This window comes from Ornithorhynchus anatinus, chromosome 1 (genome assembly GCF_004115215.2).
Source record: "Ornithorhynchus anatinus isolate Pmale09 chromosome 1, mOrnAna1.pri.v4, whole genome shotgun sequence".
NCBI lineage: Eukaryota > Metazoa > Chordata > Mammalia > Monotremata > Ornithorhynchidae > Ornithorhynchus > Ornithorhynchus anatinus.
Window position 1 is genome coordinate 70,553,181 of NC_041728.1, and position 22,637 is coordinate 70,575,817.

General features: G+C 43.0%; 1 protein-coding gene across 8 annotated transcripts in view; it reads left to right on the top strand.

Annotated features, from left to right (window-relative positions):
• The window catches only part of RASGRP3 (RAS guanyl releasing protein 3), a 125,539-nt gene that overhangs the window by 92,601 nt on the left and 10,301 nt on the right, over positions 1 to 22,637 (top strand). For 7 of the 8 annotated variants that reach the window (XM_029063656.2, XM_029063690.2, XM_029063683.2 and 4 more), the window contains 4 exons: positions 8,017 to 8,133; positions 12,670 to 12,785; positions 16,118 to 16,265; positions 20,869 to 20,905. In XM_029063656.2, coding sequence (XP_028919489.1) covers positions 8,017 to 8,133; positions 12,670 to 12,785; positions 16,118 to 16,265; positions 20,869 to 20,905 — 418 coding nt within the window. The remainder of the gene's footprint in view (positions 1 to 8,016; positions 8,134 to 12,669; positions 12,786 to 16,117; positions 16,266 to 20,868; positions 20,906 to 22,637) is intronic. The other variant, XM_029063713.2, reaches the window with a different exon arrangement.

Here is a 22,637-nt window from a genome sequence, read left to right on the forward strand (position 1 = left end):
CTATTACTACAGTGACTTGTCCAGTGTCACACAGCAGGCAAGAGGCCAAGCCAGGATTAGAAGACAGGTCTCCTGACACCCAGGTTTGGGCCTCCTTCCACTAGAGCAGTGCTGCTTCTCTATGAAGATTAGAAGACACAGCCCCTCTCTCAGGGAGGGTCTGATAAAAAATATCCTCAATGTCTGAGAGATATTAGTGTGCTAATCTGCACTAAGCTATAAGGAAATTCATGTCCCAAAAGGAACTCCAAGTGTAAGAGAGAGAAGAAAGAACATAGATAAAAATATCATGAAAACAAATGAATATAAAAGAGTAAAAATAATGAAGGTGATGTATATATCAGCTAAATAGGACTAATTATGAATCACAGAAACTGAAAGAGCATGGATGTAGAAGTCAGAGGACATGGGTTCTAATTCCAGCTCTGCCACTTGCTTTGGGCAAGTTCCAGTTTCTCTGTACTTCAGTTTCCTCATTTGTAAAATGGGGATTCAATACCTGGTCTCCCTCCTACTTATTCTTGTGAGCTCCATATGGGACAGGGACTGTGTCCAATAGAATTATCTTGTATCTACCCTAGCATTTAGTAAGGTGTTTGACACACATTAGGCATTTTAAAAATGCAACTATTATCATAATTATTACTAAAGCTATAAACAGTCCCTACAGGGCCTGGAAAAGCAATTATGGCTTCACAAATTTCTAATTTACTAGGTTCTGGGAGAATCTTACTTTTATATTTGAGAGACACAGGGACTGAGTCTTTTGCTATTGGTCTACTCTTCCAATCTCTAATACAGTGTTCTGCCCACTTTAAGTGCTCAATAAATACTACTACTCCTATTATTATTAATATCATCATTGTCAGTTGTGTGACTTTGGGCAAATCACTTAACTTCCCTGTGCTTCAGTTACCTCATCTGTAAAAGGGGGATTAAAACTGTGAGCCCCACGTGGGACAACCTGATCACCTTGTATCCCCCAGCGCTTAGAACAGTGCTTTGCACATAGTAAGCGCTTAACAAATACCACCATTATTATTATTGTTATGGTATTTGTTAAGCCCTTACTGTGTGTCAAGCATTGTTCTAAGCACTGGGGTAGATACAAGTTACTATTGATTGACCGATGGATTGATGGGGGGAAGGGGACCTTCCAGTACCAAAAAAGAGAGGGATCCCAAAGCAGATGAAGTTATTCAGGCTGTTCCTCCCACATTACCCTACCTGCTCCCCCCTCCTTCAATGACACACCCAGAAAAATCACTTTTGGAGCCAAGGAAGAGCCAAGGAGGGGATTGGAGGGAGAGATACTTAAGTATTTTCTGCACCTCTCCTCACAGCCCTTTTGCTTCCCTACCCTGTGATTTATTTTAGTGTCTGTCTCACCTGCTAGATTGAAAGTTCTTTGAGGGTAGGGATAGTGTCTACAAGCTCTTTTGTACTCTGTCAAGAACTTAGTGTATCTAGTGCTCTGCACAGAGTAAGTGCTCAATAAGTACCGATAGATTGAGGAGTAGAGTTAGGTCCTGACATCCATGTAGACTCATAGCCTTAATTCTGGGAAAAGCTCCCTATGTCCTGAGGATGGAGCTCCAGGCTCTGCGGAAAAGGAGGGATGCCAAAACACCTGATTGATTGATTGACTGAGCTCCTGTCGGTTCTCACTATTGATTACAGAGGAGCAGCTGAGAAGGAGAGACTGTCCTGGTCATTCTCTGCCCCTGGACCACCTGCTCTATATCCTGGCACCTAAGTTAGTATCCCCAGGATCATATATAGTCCAAAAGTGAAGAAATTTCCTGGTTAATTATAAGGACTCTTCACTTAGGAATTGCAATGATGTGGTGTACCCCAGCCCGGCTTTGCCCTCTAGATTGTAAGCACACTTTGGGCAGGGAATGTGTCTGTTATATTGTTCTTTTCCAAGCACTTAGTACAGTGCTCTGCACACTTTAAGTCACAATGGACTGATTGGTACAGTGCTCTGCATACTTTAAGTCACAATGGACTGATTGATTGACTTTTCGGATGCCTTGGCCAGCTCAGCTGGGTAGATACAGGTGGCACTCTGATTTCACAATAGCAGCTTCTGGCCATGCCTTTGGAAGCTTTAGTTTCTGCCTATGCCATTTATCCATCATCTTTATCATCATCAGTATTTATTCAGAATCTACTTGATTCAGAGCACTGTACTAGACGCAGAGCACTGTACTGGTAGCAAAAGAGCCACACATTAAAAGTTGAAGACTTGGACTCTGCCTTAAACGACCTCGCAGTCTAATGGTGGACACGGGCAGACACAGATAGTATCCACACGTAGTGGCAGCAAAAAAGGAAAACAGACACAACTAGGGAAAGAATACACAACATGTAAAGCAGCAAGGGCCTGGGAGTCAGAAGGACCTGGGTTCTAATCCCATCTCTGCCACTTGTCTGTTGTGGGACCTGGGGCAAATCACTTCACTTCTCTGTGCCTCAGTTACCTCATCTGTAAAATGGGGATTAAGACTGTGAGCCACATGTGGGACATGGACTGTATCCGACGTGTTTACTTTAAAATAAATAAAATAAATGTTGGTATTTGTTAAGCGCTTACTATGTGCCGAGCACTGTTCTAAGCGCTGGGGTAGACATAGGGGAATCAGGTTGTCCCACGTGGGGCTCACAGTCTTAATCCCCATTTTACAGATGAGGGAACTGAGGCACAGAGAAGTTAAGTGACTTGCCCACAGTCACACAGCCGACAAGTGGCAGAGCTGGGATTCGAACTCATGAGCCCTGACTCCAAAGCCCATGCTCTTTCCACTGAGCCACGCTGCTTCTCCGTGCTGCTCTTTATATCTACCCCAGCGCTTAGTACAGTGACTGCCCACGGTGAGCGCTTAACAAGCACCATTAAAAAACAACAGCACAACCAAAGGAATAAATAAGCAGATAGCTGCATCCACCCCAGCGCTTAGTACAGTGCCTGCAAATAGTAAACACCATTTATGTGTTAGTGCTAGGATGTGGAGGTGTCAGGAATATGGGATTAGGGGTGTTTCCTGGAGGAGAAGGAGGAGGACACCAGTCAATCTTATTTATTGAGCACTTACTGTGTACTTAGGAGAGTAACAAACAGACCCATTCCCTGCCCACATGGTCTAGACTGGTTTGGGGAGGAGGAGGAGGAATTGCTGCCTCTGATACCGGTCTCCCCGCATCCAAACAGGCGGGGTGCACAGAGGAGAGCAACAGCGAGGGGCTCAGTGCAGCAGCAAGTCCCTGCAGGCAGTATCCATGGTGATGGTAAAAGCAGTAGCTGGACTCATAGCACAGGCGGCAAGCAGGACGAAACTAGAAAGGCTTCTATAGTACATGCATAGCGTTGCTACTTTTTTGTTTTGGGGTTTTTTTAATGCTATTTCTTAAGCACTTACTATGTGCCAGTCACTGTACTAAGTGCTTTCCCATGGTCAGCAGACAAGGGGCAGATCTGAGATTAAAACCCAGGTCTTCTGGTTCCCAGGCCTGTGCTCTTTCCACTAGATCACGCTGCTGTTGCCTTTCGTGGCTCCTTACTTGGTCCATTTGAATCAGTCCATGTTTCAGGTTTGCAGTGAATAGTCTCAGTAAGAAGATTCTTATTTTTCACTGAATGGTTAAGAGGGGATTTTCATAGTTTCAATGTAAAACTTACTTCTTTTCTACTTTAATAACCACCATGCTAGTTCCCAAAAATTCTCTACTGACAGCTTTGACTCAGTCCACCAGTGCAGTTCTTCCTTATGCGGTTGGGATGAATTTTGAATATTTTGTGAACAGGCGATGAAATATAGCAAAATTTTGCCATGCAGAAATGAGGATTTTGTAAGAGATTCACCCTTGGAGAGCTAAGACAGTGTTACTATCTTAATAGAATGAGGTCTCCAGTTTCTCAAACAGAAACCTTCCTTCTGCTATTCTGTAGCAGTGTCATAGATGATTTGGGGCAGTCTTATGCTAATATTCCACATATGCACCCTTAGAATTTGAGTTATACTGAGCTTTGTAGAGGTCTTCATAATACTCTTGAGTTCCTTCGAGTCCCCAATTAATAATAATGATATTATAATAATTATTATTATTTTTATGGTACTTGTTAAGCACTTACTAGGTGCCAAGCACTGGGTTAGAGATTGGACACAGTCCCTGTCTCCCATGGGGCTCACACTCTTAATCCCCATTTTACAGATGAGACAAATGAGTCCCAGAGAAGTGAAATGACTTGCTCAAGGTCACCCAGCAAACATGTTGCAGAGCTGGGATTAAAACCCAGGTCCTTCTGACTCGCAGGCCCATGGTCTATGCATTAAGCCACACTGCTTCCCAGGATCAAACAGAGGGCACCAGATTGATTGCCACCAGCCCAATTTTTATCATTCCCATCAGTTTTATGTAATCATGCCTATCCTCAGTACTGCCCCTTGCCTGTTGTGTGACCTTGGGCAAGTAATTGAACTTCTCTGGACTTCAGATTCCCCATCTGTAAAATAGGGATTCAAAACCTCATCTTCCTCTTCCTTAAACTGTGAGCCCCTTGTGGGACAGGGACTGTGTCTTACCTGATTATCTTTCTTCTGCCCTAAAGATGAGTACGGTGCTCGGCATCTAGTAAACACTTAAATTACACAATTATTATTATCAATCGGTGGAATTTACTGCACACTTACTGTGTGCAGAACACTGAACTAAGCACTTATGGCTGCCTTACATTATAATTGTCGTGACTATTATTATTTCTATATACATCGGTACAAAAAATGAGGTCTATTGTCAATCTAATTTATATGACTATTTTTCATCAATTTCATCCTACTAATTCTCAAGTTTCCATGAACTTTTTCCTTATTCTCCTGTCACATCCCCTGCCCCCTAAGGAGAAGCAATGTGGCTCAGTGAAAGAGCCCGGGCTTGGGAGTCAGAGGTCATGGGTGCGAATCCTGGCTCTGCCACTTGTCAGCTGGGTGACTGTGGGCAAGTCACTTAACTTCTCTGTGCCTCAGTTACCTCATCTGTAAAATGGGGATTAAGACTGTGAGCCCCACATGAGACAATCTGATTACCTTGTATCTATCCCAGCATTTAGAACAGTGCTCTGCACATAGTAAGCACTTAACAAATACCAACATTATTATTACTACTATTTGAAAATAATTTGTGTCTTTCTCTCTGCTCCTGTATATTTTAAGCTCCTTGTGAGCAAGGAACATGAGTTTTGCTTTTGTTATACTCTCCCAGGAATTTAGTTCAGTGGGTTTGCACTGGTTCCACCACTTGTCTGCTGTGTTACCTTGGACAAGTCACTTCATTTCTCTGGGCCTCAGTTACCTCATCTGTAAAATAGGGATTGAGACTGTGAGCCCCACATGGAACAGGGACTCTGTCCAACTCAATCTGCTTGTATCCACCCCAGCACTTAGTCACCTGGCACATGGTAAGTGCTTAACAAATACCATGATTTGGGCAGGGATTATGGAAGAGGAAAAATTGGAGATATGCAAAAATGTTTTGAACTCTTGCTACTTCTGCTTTTGTGGAGATTCACTAAGAGTCTCTTGGCCTTATGGGAGATTTTTGCTAAAAGTGAAAGTTTGACTAGAAAAAGTCTGCAGCAAAATTGGGAAGTAAAGAGGCACTCTAAATTAAATTGTGATGTAGTTTTAAACGTATATATGTGTTTTTTTTTAACCAGACTTGGCCAACTCTAGTTTAAACTTTTCCTGTTCCATAACACCTGCCCAAATAAAGCTGTTGGCCAAACAAAGCTGTTAGCCTTCTGGATGTGGATAGTTTTTGAGATTTGCTGTGTCAAGAACTCCCCAGTGGTGAATCAGTTGATCAATAGTATCTCTTGAGCACTTACTGTGTGCAAAGCCCTGTATTAAGTCCTTGGGAGAGTTCAGTAGAAGAGTAAGACATGATCCCTACCCACAAGGTGTTTACAGAAAAGAGAGAGGGCAAGTGGAACTATCTAAACCATTAGCATTATAATCGATTCCTTCGCTTAGGTTCTCGGGCCTGAATGCTAAGGACATTTGGGTCATCTGTCATTCCTGATGGGAGATTCCATCTAGTGATGCTGTTGTGATTGCATCTGTATCCACGTCAAACCAGTGTGGGAATGCGGGCTCCACACTGTTCGCACTGGAATGAGCAAGGGCTTGCGAGTCAGAGGACCTGTCTTCTAATCTTGGCTCAAACACTTGCCCTGTGTGACCAGGAGCAAGTCACCTAATGTCTCTTTGCCTCAGTTTCTTCATTTTTTATAAATGGGGGTTAAATACCTGTTATCCTTCTTATATAGACTGGGCCGGGACTATGTCTGATCTGATTATCTCAAATTTACCCCGGTGCTTAATACAGTGCTTGGTACATAGCAGACACGTGACGAAGCTGGGATTAGAACCCAGGTCCTACTGTCTCCCAAGCCCATACTCTATCTACTAGGCCATGCTGTTTCTCTAGGCCAAGCTGCTTTTCTGTATGTATTGCCCCATGGTCACAGGTTCCTCTGAGAGGTCCCAAGCTCAGCACTGGACCTCTATCCCTGGCCCCTTCCCTCCTTGTGATGGGAAATACCTTTCAGTGAATTTCCTCTTATTCAACCACTCCTCTCCCACTTTCCCTCCAAACTCCACCTTATATCCCTAGCAGGGGGATAAATTTGGACTGATGCCAACAAATTCAGTGTAGCCTAGTGGAAAGAGTATGGGCTCAGGATTCAGAGTAATAATAATAATGACAGTATTTAAGTACTTACTATGTGCCAGTAAGCTTACTGTACTAGACTTAGGAATGGATACAAGCTAACTGGTTGGACACGGTCCCTGTCCCATGTAGGGCTCACAGTCTCAATCCCCATTTTGCGGATGAGGCATCTGAAGTATAGAGAAGTGAAGTGACTTGCTCAAGGTCAAAAAACAGACAAGTGGTGGACCCGGAATTAGAACCCGTGGCTTGAGGGAAGCAGCGTGGCTCAGTGGAAAGAGCTTGAGCTTCGGAGTCAGACGTCATGGGTTGGACTCCCGGCTCTGCCACTTGGCAGCTATGTGACTGTGGGCAAGTCACTTCACTTCTCTGTGCCTCAGTTACCTCATCTGTAAAATGGGGATTAACTGTGAGCCTCACGTGGGACAACCTGAGGACCCTGTATTTACCCCAGCACTTAGAACAGTGCTCTGCACATAGTAAGCGCTTAACAAATACCAACATCATTATTATTATTATTCTGACTCCCAAACCTCTATCCACTATGCCATGCTGACTACTTATGTTCTAATCCTGCCTCTGCCATTGTCTGCTATTTCACCTTGAGCAATCACTAAACTTCTCTGTACCTTAGTTACCTCATCTGTAAAATGGGGATTAAGATGGTGAGCCCCATGTGGAACCTAGACTGAGTCCCGCCTGACTATCTTGTATCTAACCCAACACTTAATTATGGTGTCCGGCATATAGTAAGTGCTTAACAAATAACATTTAAAAAAAGTTCTTCCAAACTCAAGAAGTTCTCTGTGAGTCATGTCTTTGCCCAAGCAAGGTGTAAGGGGTTCAAAACATCTTTTCTTTTCTCCCTTTCTGTCCTGGGATGCCACTGTTTGGGCTGAGGCTTTGGAGATTTACAAGTATCTTGAGCTGTAGTAGAAGGTTGGATCTCTGACAGAGAGGATGTTATCGCAAATAGAGCTATGAATTCCTGCCGGCTTTTATAGGTCAGAAGGGTCCAGCCTTATCTCCATATTTTGACCCTCTCTATCGCCCCCTCCCCCACATCATTAGCTAAATAGCCCTCACCCACCTGCCCTGCGAGGCTCTCTCCCGTGATAGTCTGTTTTTTTCCCAAGGCATCCTCCTCACGTTTTCCAGGTTTCTTGCAGAGGAACAAATCGATGATATTTGTTGAGGATTTATTGTGCCGAGCGCTGTATTAGGTGCTCAGACTGGTCTTTCATGTTGCAGTGAAGGTTGACATCTCTGTCCTTTGTCCACCAGCAGCCTACCTCGCCCACTACCCCCAACAAGCCCGTCGTGCCCCTCGACTGGGCGTCGGGAGTGATTCCGAAGCCTGACCCAACCATCATCAACAAGCACATAAGGAAGTTGGTTGAGGTGAGTATGGTATTTGAGGTAAAACGTTGAGCACCTGTTATGACTTCTTGACCATTTCTGAATGTTACAGAGACTTCTTGCCCCGTAGCCTCCTTTGGAGTCAAAGCGGAGGGGATGCATTATACACCCCGGAAGCAGAGGGAATTTATTCGGCAAGCAATACCTTCCTCTTGGAAGGCAATGAACTAAGTAAGGGTTGAATTAAGTCAGTTGAACAGTGGTATGAAGACTATGACTCTTGGCCTAGATCCAGTTGTGTTTCATTAGCTTCGTGGCTCATAATGAGAAGCAGCGTGGCTCAGTGGAAGGGGCAAGGGATGGGGAGTCAGAAGATGTGACTGTGCCAACTGTGCCAACTGTCTGCTGTATGACCTTGGACAGCCCCTTAACTTCTCCGTGCCTCAGTTACCTCATCTGTAAAATGGGGATTAAGACTGTGAGCCCCATGTGAGACAATCTGATTACCTCGTATCTATCCCAACACTTAGAACAGTGCTCGGCACATAGTAAGTACTTAACAAATACTATTTATTATTATTATTATTATTATTTCTGCTTTAGGACCAAAAGTGACCCTTTATGATTTAGAGAAGCAATGGGCTTAGTGGATAGAACCCAGACCTGGGAGCCAGGAGGACCGAGGCTCTAATCCTGGCTCCACCGTATGTCTGCTGTGTGACCTTGGGCAAGTCATTTTACTTCTCTATGCCTCAGTTACCTTATCTGTAAAATGGGGATGAAGACTGTGAGCCCCATGAGGGACAGGCACTGTGTCCAACCTAATTAACTTGTATTACCCCAGCACTTAGAACAGTGCTTCGCACATAATAAGCACTTAACTAGCACCATAATTATTATTAATATTTGCAAGATCTCATGAGTTTCACTGACAGACGAGGCTCGGGGAGAGAAAAGCCACGGAGCTTTTGGATGTGTCTGCAACTTCACACACTCCTGTTTCCTGTGAGTCACCAGCATAACACAGACAATAATGTTTTCCTGCTCTACGTTTAACCTCCAGTTTCACTTAAGCCATAGATTTTTAAAGGACCTGCATAGCCAGCAGCTAGCTTAGAGTCATGTGGTGCTGGACCTGAACATGACCATCCCATTTCAGATGGAAATTTTAAAACTGAGTCATCCATATCAACATATATTTATTCAGTACCTACAGGGGCATCTAATCTTGAACTGCTTGAGCCATAAAACTCTGCTGTTATACTGTACACCAAAAAAAAGACTATTCTTTCCTGTCCTTCTCTCAAAACTTCCAAGTAACAGTAAAAACACTACCAAAACTATCTTAAAATCAGTTTGTGCGGGCAATAGATCTTGCTAGGTATTCAAATGTTGTCTAGAGACCTCTCTAGGATGCCGTAAACTCGTCGATTTAGAAAACACTTTTCTTCTTAAGAGGGTTAAGGACATCATGTCTAATAACTTTGTTGACTTGTACTTTCCCAAGTGCTTAGTACAGTGCTCTGCAAGCAGTAATGGCTCAGGAAATGACATCGATTGAGTGAATGATTGAAAACATTAATATCTGCCCCCAGCCAGATTCACCAAGAGATTTTGATATTGAGATTAGTAATGGGAAACTGTGACTCAGGAAGGTTTAGGGGATTGCCTGAGTTGAAATAGTAAGAAATAATAGCAGGTATCTGGCCTAATGGACTGAACATGGACCTGAACATCTGAGAACCTGGATTCTCATCCCAGCTCTGTCTCTGGTCTCCTGAGTGATTTAAGTCACTTAAACCCTCTGGGCCTCAGTTTCCTCATCTGTAAAATGGGGATACAAATACCTGCCTCTTCCTGCCTGACACAGATGCTATGGAAACAAAATGAGATAAATGAAGTAAAAATACCTTGGGGAAAAGTGTCAACAAGCTAGACTAATTCTGGATGTTTTTAGAATTCAGGGACAAGGCCTGAGGGGAGCAATGGGAAACGGCCTCCCACTATTGGTGACAGTTGCATTGTAAATGAATTAATCAGATGGGTAGATGCTAAAATGGAGAGATATTTTGAAACAGTAACTCTCAGAGTTAATTTACTGCTCTCCCTGTTCTGTTTATTACGTGTTTTGGGAAGAAGAGAACAGTAGAAAGACAAGAAAAATTAGATTATTGGAAGGTGATAAATCTGAAGGACTAAATTATGAATTCACTCCTCTAGTTTTTGCTGTGGGGCAGAGACAGCTCCCTGCAGCAAAGTCTTTAGAGTCCCCCCCCCAGGTTAATTTCTCATGATAACTCTTCTCTGTGGCCACCATCCACTATAGGAGATGACCTCGGTGTGGTAAGATACCCCAGACACCTAGCAGACAAGTGGCAGAGCTAGGATTAGAACCCAGGTCCTTCTGACTTCCAGACCCATGCTCTCTCCACTAGGCCATGCTGGTTCACTTTAAGGTCATTGGTCTCTTAGGTCTTTAGTAGAGGGCTTTGCCTCAGTGTCCCATTAATACTGTTCAAGCAGGTGAAGAGCAGCAGGTTCAGTCCCATGGAGAATTAAGGAAGAGTAGGTTGCTGTCCCCCAAATACTTCAGCCTGTAGGGCCCATCTCTGCCCTAGTTATAAGCCAAAATAATTTGGCTCTATGAGACCTTACATTTAGGAGTCGTTGAACATTAATTTATTGAATTAGGAAGATCCCAAGTTGCTCTGCATGAAAGGACAGTAGTAAACAGTTCAAATAAGAAGGGAGCTTAGCCTAGTGGAGAGAGCCCAGGCTTAGGAGCCCGAGGTCCTGGATTCTAAATCCAGCTCCTCCACTTGTCTGCTATGTGACCTTCTTTGTACCTCAATTACACCATCTGTAAAATAAGACTGTGAGCCCCACTTGGAACATGGACATGGATTGTGTTGAACCTGATTATCTTTCATCTGCCCCAGCACTTAGTACAGTGACTGGCACATAGTAAGTGCTTAACAAATGTCATTTTAAAAAAGGAGTTAAGCTCTCTCAGAAGGAGAGGTCTAAACCAGACCTAAGAAAATCCCCATTAGAAATGTACTGGGGCAGAGGAAATGAGAAACACAGTGACTTTATGAGACTTTCCAGCTTGACATTTCTTCAGCAAATGTGGGTGCCCATTAGGATTAAAAAGGCAATTATTCGGAGCGGTGATAATGCTCTGTATTTGCCTGGTCTCCTTTACCAAACAGAAAACTTCCGAGTATTAGTAGATGCAATATAGATGCCAGTGAAAACTTCCAGAAGAAAACTATTTACCTCACTGATTGCTACATTCTCTGTTAGCTTCCAAGATTCAGCCTTCAGGATAAAATGTACTTTTCATGGGAACAAGAGTTGTCTTTTTTAAAAAAAGAAAGAATGACATGGGACTCAGTCCTATTAAATCCAAGATTGTAGAAGGAAAACTTTTTTGGAGCCTGTGACCCAGGGTGGAAAGATTATAGCGAGTGGTACAAGAAGGGCAAATGATCGAGAGTGGATTTGTGAGTTTGAATTGGAGCTGCAGGACACAAATGATTCAGCTCGTTGTGGGCAGGAATGTGTCTGTTAATTGTTATATTGTACTCTCCCAAGTCCTTAGTACAGTGCTTTACGCACATTAAGCACTCAATAAATAGGATTGAATGAATGAATGACATGCAAGTTCTTCCGTTTTGCTCAAGAAATGCTTGTTCTGCTGGCAGTATATGCAAGATATCAATGAGGCTATCTATTAAAGGACATTGCCACTGGGACTTCAAAGGCATCACAAGGATTCCTTTGGAGTTTCTTAGTTTGATGTTTCCAAGATTGATTTAGTCAATCAATAAATGATATTTATTGAATGCTTCCTGTGTGTAGAGCCCTGTACTAAGCACTTGAGAGGGTACAATGCAACAGAATTAGTAGACACCTTCCCTGCCCACATGGTGTAAATATTTTTTATATTTGTCTCTTTTTTAATAGTATAAATTCCTTGTGGGCAGGCGATGGGTCAATCCGTAGTCTGTATTTGCTAAGAGCCTAGTGCAGTTCACTACACTTAATGACCACTCAGTTACTGCTACTACTATTTTTTATGTAATTTTTAAGTGCCTACTTTATGCCAAGCTCTGTACTAAGCACTTGGGTAGATAAAAGCTAGTTAGGTTGGACCCAGCCCATGTTCCACATGGAGCTCACAGTCTTAATCCCCATTTTACAGATGAGGTACCTGGGGCACAGAGAAGTGAAGTGACTTACCCAAGGTCATGCAGCAGACAAGTGGCAGAGCCAAGATTAAAACCCAGGTCCTTCTGACTCTTAAACCTGTGCTCTCTCTGCTAGGCCCCACTGCTTCTCAGTAGTACTACTATTCCTGCTAGTAAAATATTACTACTGTTAATGTTTTTACTATTTGAACAAGACTGTAACTTCCAGAAAAATGTGTATCTAGGAAGCAAAAATGCAATTGGTAAGTGACCACTTGGGTAGCAGGTCATGGAAACTCAGGATCCAGGGCTTTTAACTACCCAGAAGGTGTTTTATGTTGCCGTTCCATCAATAGAACTGGACACACATGTTTTTGTTTTGCAGTCTGTTTTTAGAAACTATGATCATGATCATGATGGATATATCTCCCAAGAGGACTTTGAAAGTATAGCTGCTAACTTTCCCTTCTTGGACTCCTTCTGTGTACTGGACAAAGACCAGTAAGTTTTCTTTCTTTATATTTATGTATTTTAAACTCAAAGAGATCATTTTGGAGAACAGAGCCAACTACCCTCTGCTTTTAATTCTGCCTTCTGCAGCTTTTCTTTCAGGATCGTATGGAGATGAGTCAAACTTCTGTATCGGTTTATGCTTTTGTGTAGAGTGTAAGCTCTCTGTGAGCAGGGAAAGTGTCTACTGATTCTGTTGTATTGTGCTCTCCCAAGAGCTCAGTACAGTGTTCTGCACACAGTAAGCTCTCAATAGATACCACTGATTGATTGCATGTGAGAGCTGAGCTTTCAAAATATCACTCTGGACTTTTTCCAGGCTAAATGTGTATACTGCCAGTTCTTGATGATCCAAGATCCCCTTGTCTGGGGCTTACGTTGTCAATTCGCTGATCATAGTTACTCTTCTAGAGAGCACAGGCTGGAGAAAGGAAGAAGAGGTGTAACTCCATTCAGTCCCTTTTCTGCTTCTGAACATCACTTGTGAAATGGGAGGGAGGAAGGAGCTTGGGGTCATGGATGAAGTGAGATAAGGAGATTATGTTCAGATTGAATTTATCTTCAAATTGATACTTATGGCTGCTCTTCATTAACAGAGAGCTGAGATTTGCTCATGTTCTGTTCCTTTATGGAACTGGCTGTTGAAAAGGGGTAAATTCCTCTTCATTTTCTAATTATTCCTAGGAAATAAAGAACCTAATAATTGTGCTACTTAAGCACTTACCATGTGCCAAGCGATAAATGCTGGGGAATATACAAGATAATCAGATTGGACACCTTCCCTGTACCACTTAAGGCTCACAGTCTAAAAGGGAGGAAGATATGTAAATTCCCATTTTACAGATAAGAAAACTGAGACACAGAGAAGTTGTGTGGCTTGTCCAAGGTCACACAACAGGCAAGTGGCAGTGGGATTTGGCCCAGTTCCTAAGAAAGTTGAGTTTCCATAAGTGAACTTGCTGCAAAGAGTATGCATTTAATTAATTACTAGGTGGGGAGATTAATTGGGTACTCAAACTCAATGGTGGTGAAATGCCAGCATTTCAGTCAGAGAAATGCTAAACTAGTTCACAAGCTTTCCAGAATTCACATTTTGACTGAGGTAGAAATGCTTTAACAACACTGCTTTTATGTTTTAATAACAGAGAAGCAACGTGGCCTAGAGAAAAGAGCACGGATTTTGGAGTCAGAGGAGCTGGGTTCTAGTCCCAACTCTAATCCAAGTTCTAATCTGCTGTGTGACCTTAAGCAAGTCACTTCACTTCTCTGTGCCTCAGTTCTCTCATCTTCTAAATAGGAATTCACTACCTGTTCCCTCTCCTACTTACTGTGAGCCCCACATGGGTCCTGATTATCTTGTATATACCCCAGCGCTTAGTAGAGTGCTTGGTGCATAGTAAGTGCTTAATAAATGCCGCAATTATTATTATTATCCTTGGTGACACAAATACCAAGAAAGATATTGAGGTCTTAGTATGGGAGTCCATTCTAGTATAACATGAAGAACTTTGGCAAATTTGCCTTCATTTGATATTTTGAATACCGAACAGATAAAATGATGAAATCAGAGCAAATGCAGAGACTAAAGGAATCATAATTAAAACTAAACCCCAAACTGATAGGGATTACAAGTTGAACCCCATGTTGTTGCCAATGTTTGTTATGTCAGAGCAAGTTTTGAACGATACTGAGGCTTTATTATTATTATTAATAACAATAATAATAATTGTGGTACTTGTTAAGCACTTACTATATGCCATACACTGTACTAAGTGCTGGGGTGGATGCAAGCAAATGGGGTTGGACACAGTCTCTCTCCCACGTGGGGCTCAGTCTCAATCCCCATTTTACAGATGAGGTAGTTGAAGCCCAGAAGTGAAGTGACTTGCCCAAAGTCACACAGCAGACACAGCAGATTTTCTAGGCCACATCATTCCCTGCCAAGATGACATCGTTCCCTGCCAAAGATAGGGGGGAAATGGGGAAACTGCCCCCAGGCTGGAAGCTCTGTCCACCCAAATGTCCTTCCTCTCTTCACCAAGCTACTGGACCATATTGCTTCTGGGTAATAATCATGGTGGTATTTGTTAAGGGCCCACTAGGTGTCAAACACTGAACTAACTATGCTGGGGTGGATACCAGAGAATAAAAGATGGCAGAATCACTGTCCCCAATCAATCAATCAATCAATCCATGGCATTTATTGAGCGCTTATTTTGTGCAGAGAATTGCACTAAGTACTAGGAAAAGTACAGTACTACAGCAGTGGTAAAAACGTTCCCTGCCCACCAAGAGCTTACAGTCTAGATGGGGAGACAGATATTAAAAGGAATAAATAAATTACAAGATTAGGTCCCTTTTGGGAAGCCTCAAGAACACAACAGACTTGGGACCAACCCAGAGCCCTGGGGCAGTGAAGCAGATGAGTTGTGGGAGTTGGGACGAGAAAAAGGGAGAAGGAGAGGATGGGAAATTCTTTCCTTCCTCTCCCTCCACAATTAAGGGCATTCTTGTATCCTTGTGCCAGCCCCCGAGCCCCCCACCTCAAGGAAAATCTATTCAGGAAGACCACCCACACAAAGGAGGAGCAATCCAGGGAACATTTATTTTGACATCATCATTCCATGGATTTGAAAGAAAACTAAGAGCCAACTGAATTTTAGACATCGCCCCTAAACAATGCTACAGTAAGGATAAAGAAAAATTGTTTTCACATTTATTTACTAAAAATTCTATCTCTAAGTCAAATTAAAATAGTGAAGTAATTTAGGGATTATGTTTCTGATGATCCCTGTTCTGAGGTACACTCATGTTAGGGTCTGTGTGTCTCTGGGTACACTGAGTTCATGTACACTGCACTCTTTTCTGGATGGGCAAGTGATGCTGGAAAAACGATCCCTAATTCCTCAGTGGCAACCTAGCGAAAACATGTAGTGGAAGCACATGTTATAGAAGAATTGGGTGTGTTTCAATGTCTGGATGATATGTAAGAGATGGCGATACAAAATTAGCAGGGTTATAAGGAAAGAATCATATCCCATTTTGAAAAATCACTTTATTCTAGCTTCATTCTTCACTGAAATTTGTGGCGGCTCCACCCAGCTAGCAGTGCATTCTGACTTTTTCAGCCCTTGTAGAATGCTGAATGCTGGAACTTAGACTACTTAAAATATGAGCCCCCTGTGGGACAGAGACTGCTTCTGATTTAATCATCTTAGAACAGTGCTTGATGCAAAATAAGCTGTTAAGAAATGTACTGATAGTAATAACAATGACTGATGATATTCTGTTCACAGACCACTCTTTTCTGATTCTTTCAACAGGGATGGACTAATTAGTAAAGACGAAATGATGGCTTATTTCCTGAGAGCAAAATCCCAGCTCCAGTGTAAAATGGGACCCGGGTTTATTCATAACTTTCATGAGATGACCTATCTCAAACCGACCTTCTGTGAACACTGTGCAGGATTTGTAAGTATTTTCAATGCCATTTTTCGGGTAACACCACCGATTTGAGCTTTGGGGGACAAATGAGAAAATATTATCCTTAATTGAATACAGTGGGTTGCCATGCCTGGCTATTCATTTGGGATGAAATTAATTGGGAAGAAATAGGAAGCATCACTATCAGTACCATCATGGAATTACTGGGCCTGTTGAACTCTGGTGGAAAGCTATTCTCTGATTGGAATTTTGGCCCCTTTGACAGTTGCCTGAACACCTTGAAACTTTTAGAACACTTGCTCTTCAGTTGATGTGAGAGGAAAAGGAAGTGTAACAAATGTTGAGTATTGTTTCCACTGGAGAAATCAGGAAGTGGGATGGTGAATCCACAGGCTCAGATTTAACCCCTGAAAGAGAACGTAATGGTTTCAAGTGAGGTAATCATACATATTGGACTAGCCAGGAGAATCCCATATTTTTGCAAAGTGCTTGGGAAAATGCAATATAAGGAAACTTGGAAAAATAAGCAAGGGTGACAAAATCTGATAATTCCCAGAAGGAGTGATTATTGAACTGTAAATCATAGGGAAACAGCACACAGACTTAGGGACCTGGGTTCCAATCCCAGCTCCTCCATTTGTCTTTTGGAAAAGTCACTTAACTGCTCTGTGCCTTGGTTTCCTCAGTAATAAAATTGGATTCAGTATCTGTTCTCCCTCCTGCTAAAACTGTGAGTCCCATGTGGGACAGGGATTCTGCCAACCTGATTATCTACCCCAGCACTTAGAATAGTGCTTGACACATAGTAAGTGCTTAATAAATATAATAATAATATTCATTTGGAAACATGTAGTAAAATAATGAACAATCACTTCACTATTGTTAGTACAGACAGCAGATTCATAGGAGGACTTCTTCTCTTTCTCTTCCCTTTCCGAAAATGATTGTCCTATATGACAATCAATCTAGACCTCATGGATAGCACAGTCACCTCCAAATCAAAATGAAAGGAAATGAAAGCATGAAGGGCCAAGTACTGAGTCTAGCTGAATACTGCACACTTTTATGGCTCGTATTTTAGAGATGTCTTGGACTGAGAGACTACTGAAGGGAAGGAGATGGAGATTGATTTAAGGCTGGATCTACATTGGATTCTTCAAAATGGGTTAGAAATAATGGACAATTTCTAGGCACCTCTGGACTATCCCTGGTGGACAGGCAGGGACTGAGAGATAGAAGCTGCCTGAAGGGGAAAGGAGAAGGATCTGGAAGCCTGACCCAATTAGAGCAAGATCTGGTCTGCAAGGGGGACTGAAGAATGTCGAGAGAAGTGTCCTGCTGTTCTAGGAAGTTCCCTTCCTGGGTAAGAAGCAGCAGGTTCCATCCTAAAAGAGAACAGTCCTGGTGAAAATAGATCATTTGATCAGTGATCACCAGATATTTGCGACTTTGACATCTCTATGGTAACAGCCTTTACCCACCATTGGTAAGAGTTGGTGAAGTTGAGGCCTAAATCCGAAGAGTGTATTGTGCTCCCTTTAATTTTGAAAAGGGGTCCAGTTGGGGAGGGAAGGAAGAGAAAAACAAAGATAGGAAGGAGAAAGAGAGGGAAAAGAGGGATGATGGAGCTGGGTAAGGAAGAGGGGGCTCATTGTACAAAGGGGCTCTGTCCAGCTTGGCCAAAATGGAGACTCAGGATGTGAGCTCTCATGCTGGCCTCCAGTCAATGAGTCATATCTAATGAGCACTTACAATGTGCAGAGCACAATATTAAGTGCTTGGGAAAGTACAGTATAACAATATAGTAGAGTTGGTAGACATGTTCCTTGCCTACAGTGAGCCAGTAGTCTAGAGGGAATGATGCTGAATGTTGATTTCTGGAAGTATTATCTTTCCTACAAAGGCAAGTCATGCTGCTTTCTCCTTATGATTTGACCTGCTTCCTTTTCTCTCTGCCCATTACCCCAACCCTGGGGATTTCAGGGAAAGACAGACCAGTTGGGTCAAGTGCAGGCCCTTCCTCCACTGACACTACAGCAAAAGAGAAGGATCATTTTTGCTACTCTGTTTCTTAAGAGGATCATAAATATTCTTTCCACCACATTCTATTCAGAATTTGAAACTGAACAGAATCTCAAGTCCCTAAAAGATTTTTGTTTGAATGGATTTAGTCTTCCTGCCTCACTTCTGAGCAAGTCTACATTAGCCAAATAATTCCCTCTGAAATCCTAAAATGTGGGTTTGTTTCTACTGTCTACAGAGTCAACAGGAATGATTCATCACAAACATTGATCAACTGTATTTTTAAATGGTATTTATTAAGTGCTTACTATGTGCCAAGCACTGTTCTAAGCTCTGGGTTAGATACAAGGTAATCAGGTTAGGCACAGTCCCTGTCCCACAATCATTCATTCAATCATATTTACTGAGTGCTTACTGTGTGCAGAGCCCTGTACTAACCACTAACAGTCTTAATCCCCATTTTACAGATGAGGGAACTGAGGCACAGGAAAATTAAGTGACTTGCCCAAGGTCACATAGCAGACATGTGGTGGAACTGGAATTAGAACCCTGGTCCTCTGACTCCCAAGCCCATGCTCTTTCCACTAGGCCATGCTGATTCCCTAACAATAATAACAATAATAATAATAATAATGGAATTTAAGTACTAAGCACTGGGGTAGATACAAGATAATCAGGTCTCACATGGGGAAACAGCATGGTATAGTAGATATAGCACCAACCCGGGAGTCAGAAGGTCATGGATTCTAATCCCGGTTCTGCCACTTGTCTACTGTGTGACCATGGGCAAGTCACTTCACTTCTCCGTTCCTCAGTTACCTCATCTGTAAAATGGGGATTGAAACTGTGTGCCCTATGTAGGACAGAGACTGTGTCCAGCCTGATTTGCTTGTATCCACCCCAGGGCTTAGTACGGTGTCTGGCACACAGAAAGCGCTTAACAAATACCACAAATATCAGTATTATTATGAGTATGTAGGAGGGAGAACAGGTATTGAATCACCATGTTGCAAATAAGGGAACTGAGGCCCTCTCTAGACTGTAAATCTCATTGTGGGCGGGGACTGTGTCTCTTTATTATTATGTTGTACTCTCCCAACCACTTAGTACAGAGCTCTGCACACAATAAGCACTTGACTGACTGCAGTGACTTGCTAGAGGGGGCATCTTCCCTCACCGTTAGGTGGGGTGACCCTGGAGAGCTACAAAAACTTGTGACCTGGGTTCACCACAGCCCCAGGCTGGAATCCTGCCAGCCATAAACAGAACTCGCATGCCAAGAGCCCCAGTTCAGATGCTAAATATAGAACTCCCCACTTTTCAGCAAGTTCTATGTTTGGCATGTCTAATGCTCCGAGCAAGTCTCTCCCTGCAGATGACTGATTACAACCAATTGCTGCTGTGGAGTCTACGGATCGAAAGAAAGGGAAATCAGGAGGCAAAACTTCCCATGTGGCAGGTTTAGTAAACGACCAATGGGCCGGCTGAATAAGCCGACGCGTAGATCCCAAGCACGTGAGATTTAAAGGAGTTACCCCCACGGTTTCTGCCATGCCACTTGGCCAAAGCTGTCTAGCTGAACAATCGCAGAAGCCCCCAGGGCACATCACTGGACCTAAAAATAGCCACCTTCCACTTATCGCTGAACATTCCAAATCTCGTTCCGATCAGTGGAGTTGAACATAGAAGACGATCAACAGAGTGGGGTTAAACTGCATTAATTCTGACTTAACTGAACTAATTGGTATTTTCCCTCACCAGCTTCAGTTCTTACTTTTTTCAGGACAGTTTAGCCAGTGATTTTTACCAGAGGAGACAACTCTGAAATAAAGTCTTCATGGCATTTTACTGTTGTCAGAAAGTTTAGCACTCTCAGCTTGAAGAAAATAACCTTTTCTAAATCAGTTCTTCCTTGAGGGTCACAAGACATCATTAACTTCCTGCCCTAAATATGATATGAGTAGCTTTGATGACATATTTTAAACCTACAATATACCCTTTTTAAATGCTGCATCTCACTCGCTGTTTTATCGTATTCGAACACTAGAAAACGACTTCAGCATTCCCCAGGCCTTGCGGATTTCATCTGCTTTCAGTCCTGCAGAGGAAGGTCCCTATTTATTTTACTTCTAGGTATGCTTAAAAGCTAGTAGTTCTGCCTGGAGGCAGGGGCAGGGGCTAAATGACCTCTCTCATTCTTTCCAGTCCTAAATTCTAAAAAAAAATTCATTTTGTTAAGATGATTCTAATTTTCCCGACTGTGACGTCACTAGAGCCATGAGCCAAGCAACACACTCTGATGTTCCTGAGTTCAAACACCTCTGCCCCTCTGGGAACCCCAGGCTTCTGTCCTGAGGGAAACATGCCTCACCCTTGGGTTTCCATGCGATTCCTCCTCTGCTCCTTAAAATAAAAGGGAAGTGGGACTGGCGTTATCATCACAGCTGGAGTGGAATGGGAGGGGAGTTCCATCTGACAGGAAGGGTGTTAAGAGCAGTTACATCCTGTTTGTACTTTGGTAGACATTGGCACTTCCTCCTTTATGACCTTGTTTTCCTTCCAGCTTTCCTCTCCAGATTCCCTGACCTTCCTTTGTCTTTTGTTACAGCTCTGGGGCATAATCAAGCAAGGATACAAATGCAAAGGTAAATAAAACCGGGGGAGGGGGACTGTTTTTAAGGAGCTATTCTTAAACCACAAATAAAATGGAAAGAAGGGATACTTTCGGCTAGGTTTGGGTCTGGTTGTACCAAGCCGGAAGGAGGTGGTGACACTGTGCATGGACCAACCAGGGAACGCTGGGGTTCCCGGTAGGCGAGACAGTGATGGATGGGATGTAGCCTGGCCCCTCCCCGGCGGTGACCAGGGAGGCCCAAATTGAGTTTGATTTCCGTTTCCCAGAGGATGAAGTTTGGTGCCGAAGAACTTTATCTCCCACCTAACGGCCTACACGAATCGAACGTTTCTTTCTGAAGGTCTCATGAGATTGTAATAATAATAATAATAATAATAATGTTGGTATTTGTTAAGCGCTTACTAGGTGCCGAGCACTGTTCTAAGCGCTGGGGTAGACACAGGGGAATCAGGATGTCCCACGTGGGGCTCACAGTCTTCATCCTCATTTTACAGATGAGGTAACTGAGGCACAGAGAAGTGAAGTGACTTGCCCACAGTCACACAGCTGACAAGTGGCAGAGCCGGGATTTGAACTCATGACCTCTGACTCCAAAGCCCATGCTCTTTCCACTGAGCTACGCTGCTTCTCTATTGTGTATGCACAATAGATTGTGTATGCACGGTGTATGCACGGTGCTGTAGAGGCCTGAGTTAGCAGCTTCTCGGCAGTGGCAGTTACAGAAACCCAGAGTCACATGTCTCCTGGGCGGGCAGGCATACAGACGTATGGAGGGCAAGGAAGGGGAAATCCTAAAATTCCCTTGGGGGCCTTGCAGTTGACTAGGCCTGTCATTTTCTTAAATTTGATCTTAAAGGTTATTTCAGGTGAATTGTTAGTGGGACTGATTCCTTTTCAACCTCTCCTTCTTGCAGCTGGACAGGGCACTCGATTAAAATGCCACCAGAGGACCTGGGGATCAGACTCCATCTCAGAATGTTTTCGGACAAAACTACCCTTTAAGATACATTTTTAAAATGTGATAGCATTTTTTTCCTTTGGCTGTGATTCCCAGGGCCCTAAATCCTAGGAGGACATATATATTCCACTGACTTGGTGGATTTAGCTCAATTTGGCAATAATAACAATACTAATAATAATCAATTAGTGGTATTTATTGAGTGCTTACTTTATGCAGAGCACTATACTAAACACTTGGGAGAGTACAATACAACTGAATTGGTAGACACATTCCCTGCCAGTTAAAGTCTAGAAGGGAGATGGATACTAATCAGCGTGGCTCAGTGGAAAGAGCCTGGGCTTCGGAGTCAGAGGTCATGGGTTCGACTCCCGGCTCTGACACTTGTCAGCTGTGTGACTTTGGGCAAGTCACTTAACTTCTCTGTGCCTCAGTTACCTCATCTGTCAAATGGGGATTAACTGTGAGCCTCACGGGGGACAACCTGATGACCCTGTATCTCCCCCAGTGCTTAGAACAGTGCTCTGCACATAGTAAGCGCTTAACAAATACCAACATCATCATTAATATAAATAATTTATAATATATAATTTAAAGATATGTACACAATAATAGTGACATTTATTAAGCACTTACTGTGTGCCAAGCACTGTCCTAAATGCAGGGGCAGATATAATCAGGTCACACATGGGGCTCACAGTCTAAGTAGGAGGGAAAACAGGTATTAAATCCCCATTTTGCAGATAAAAGAACTGAGGCACAGAGAAGTGAAATGACTTGCCTA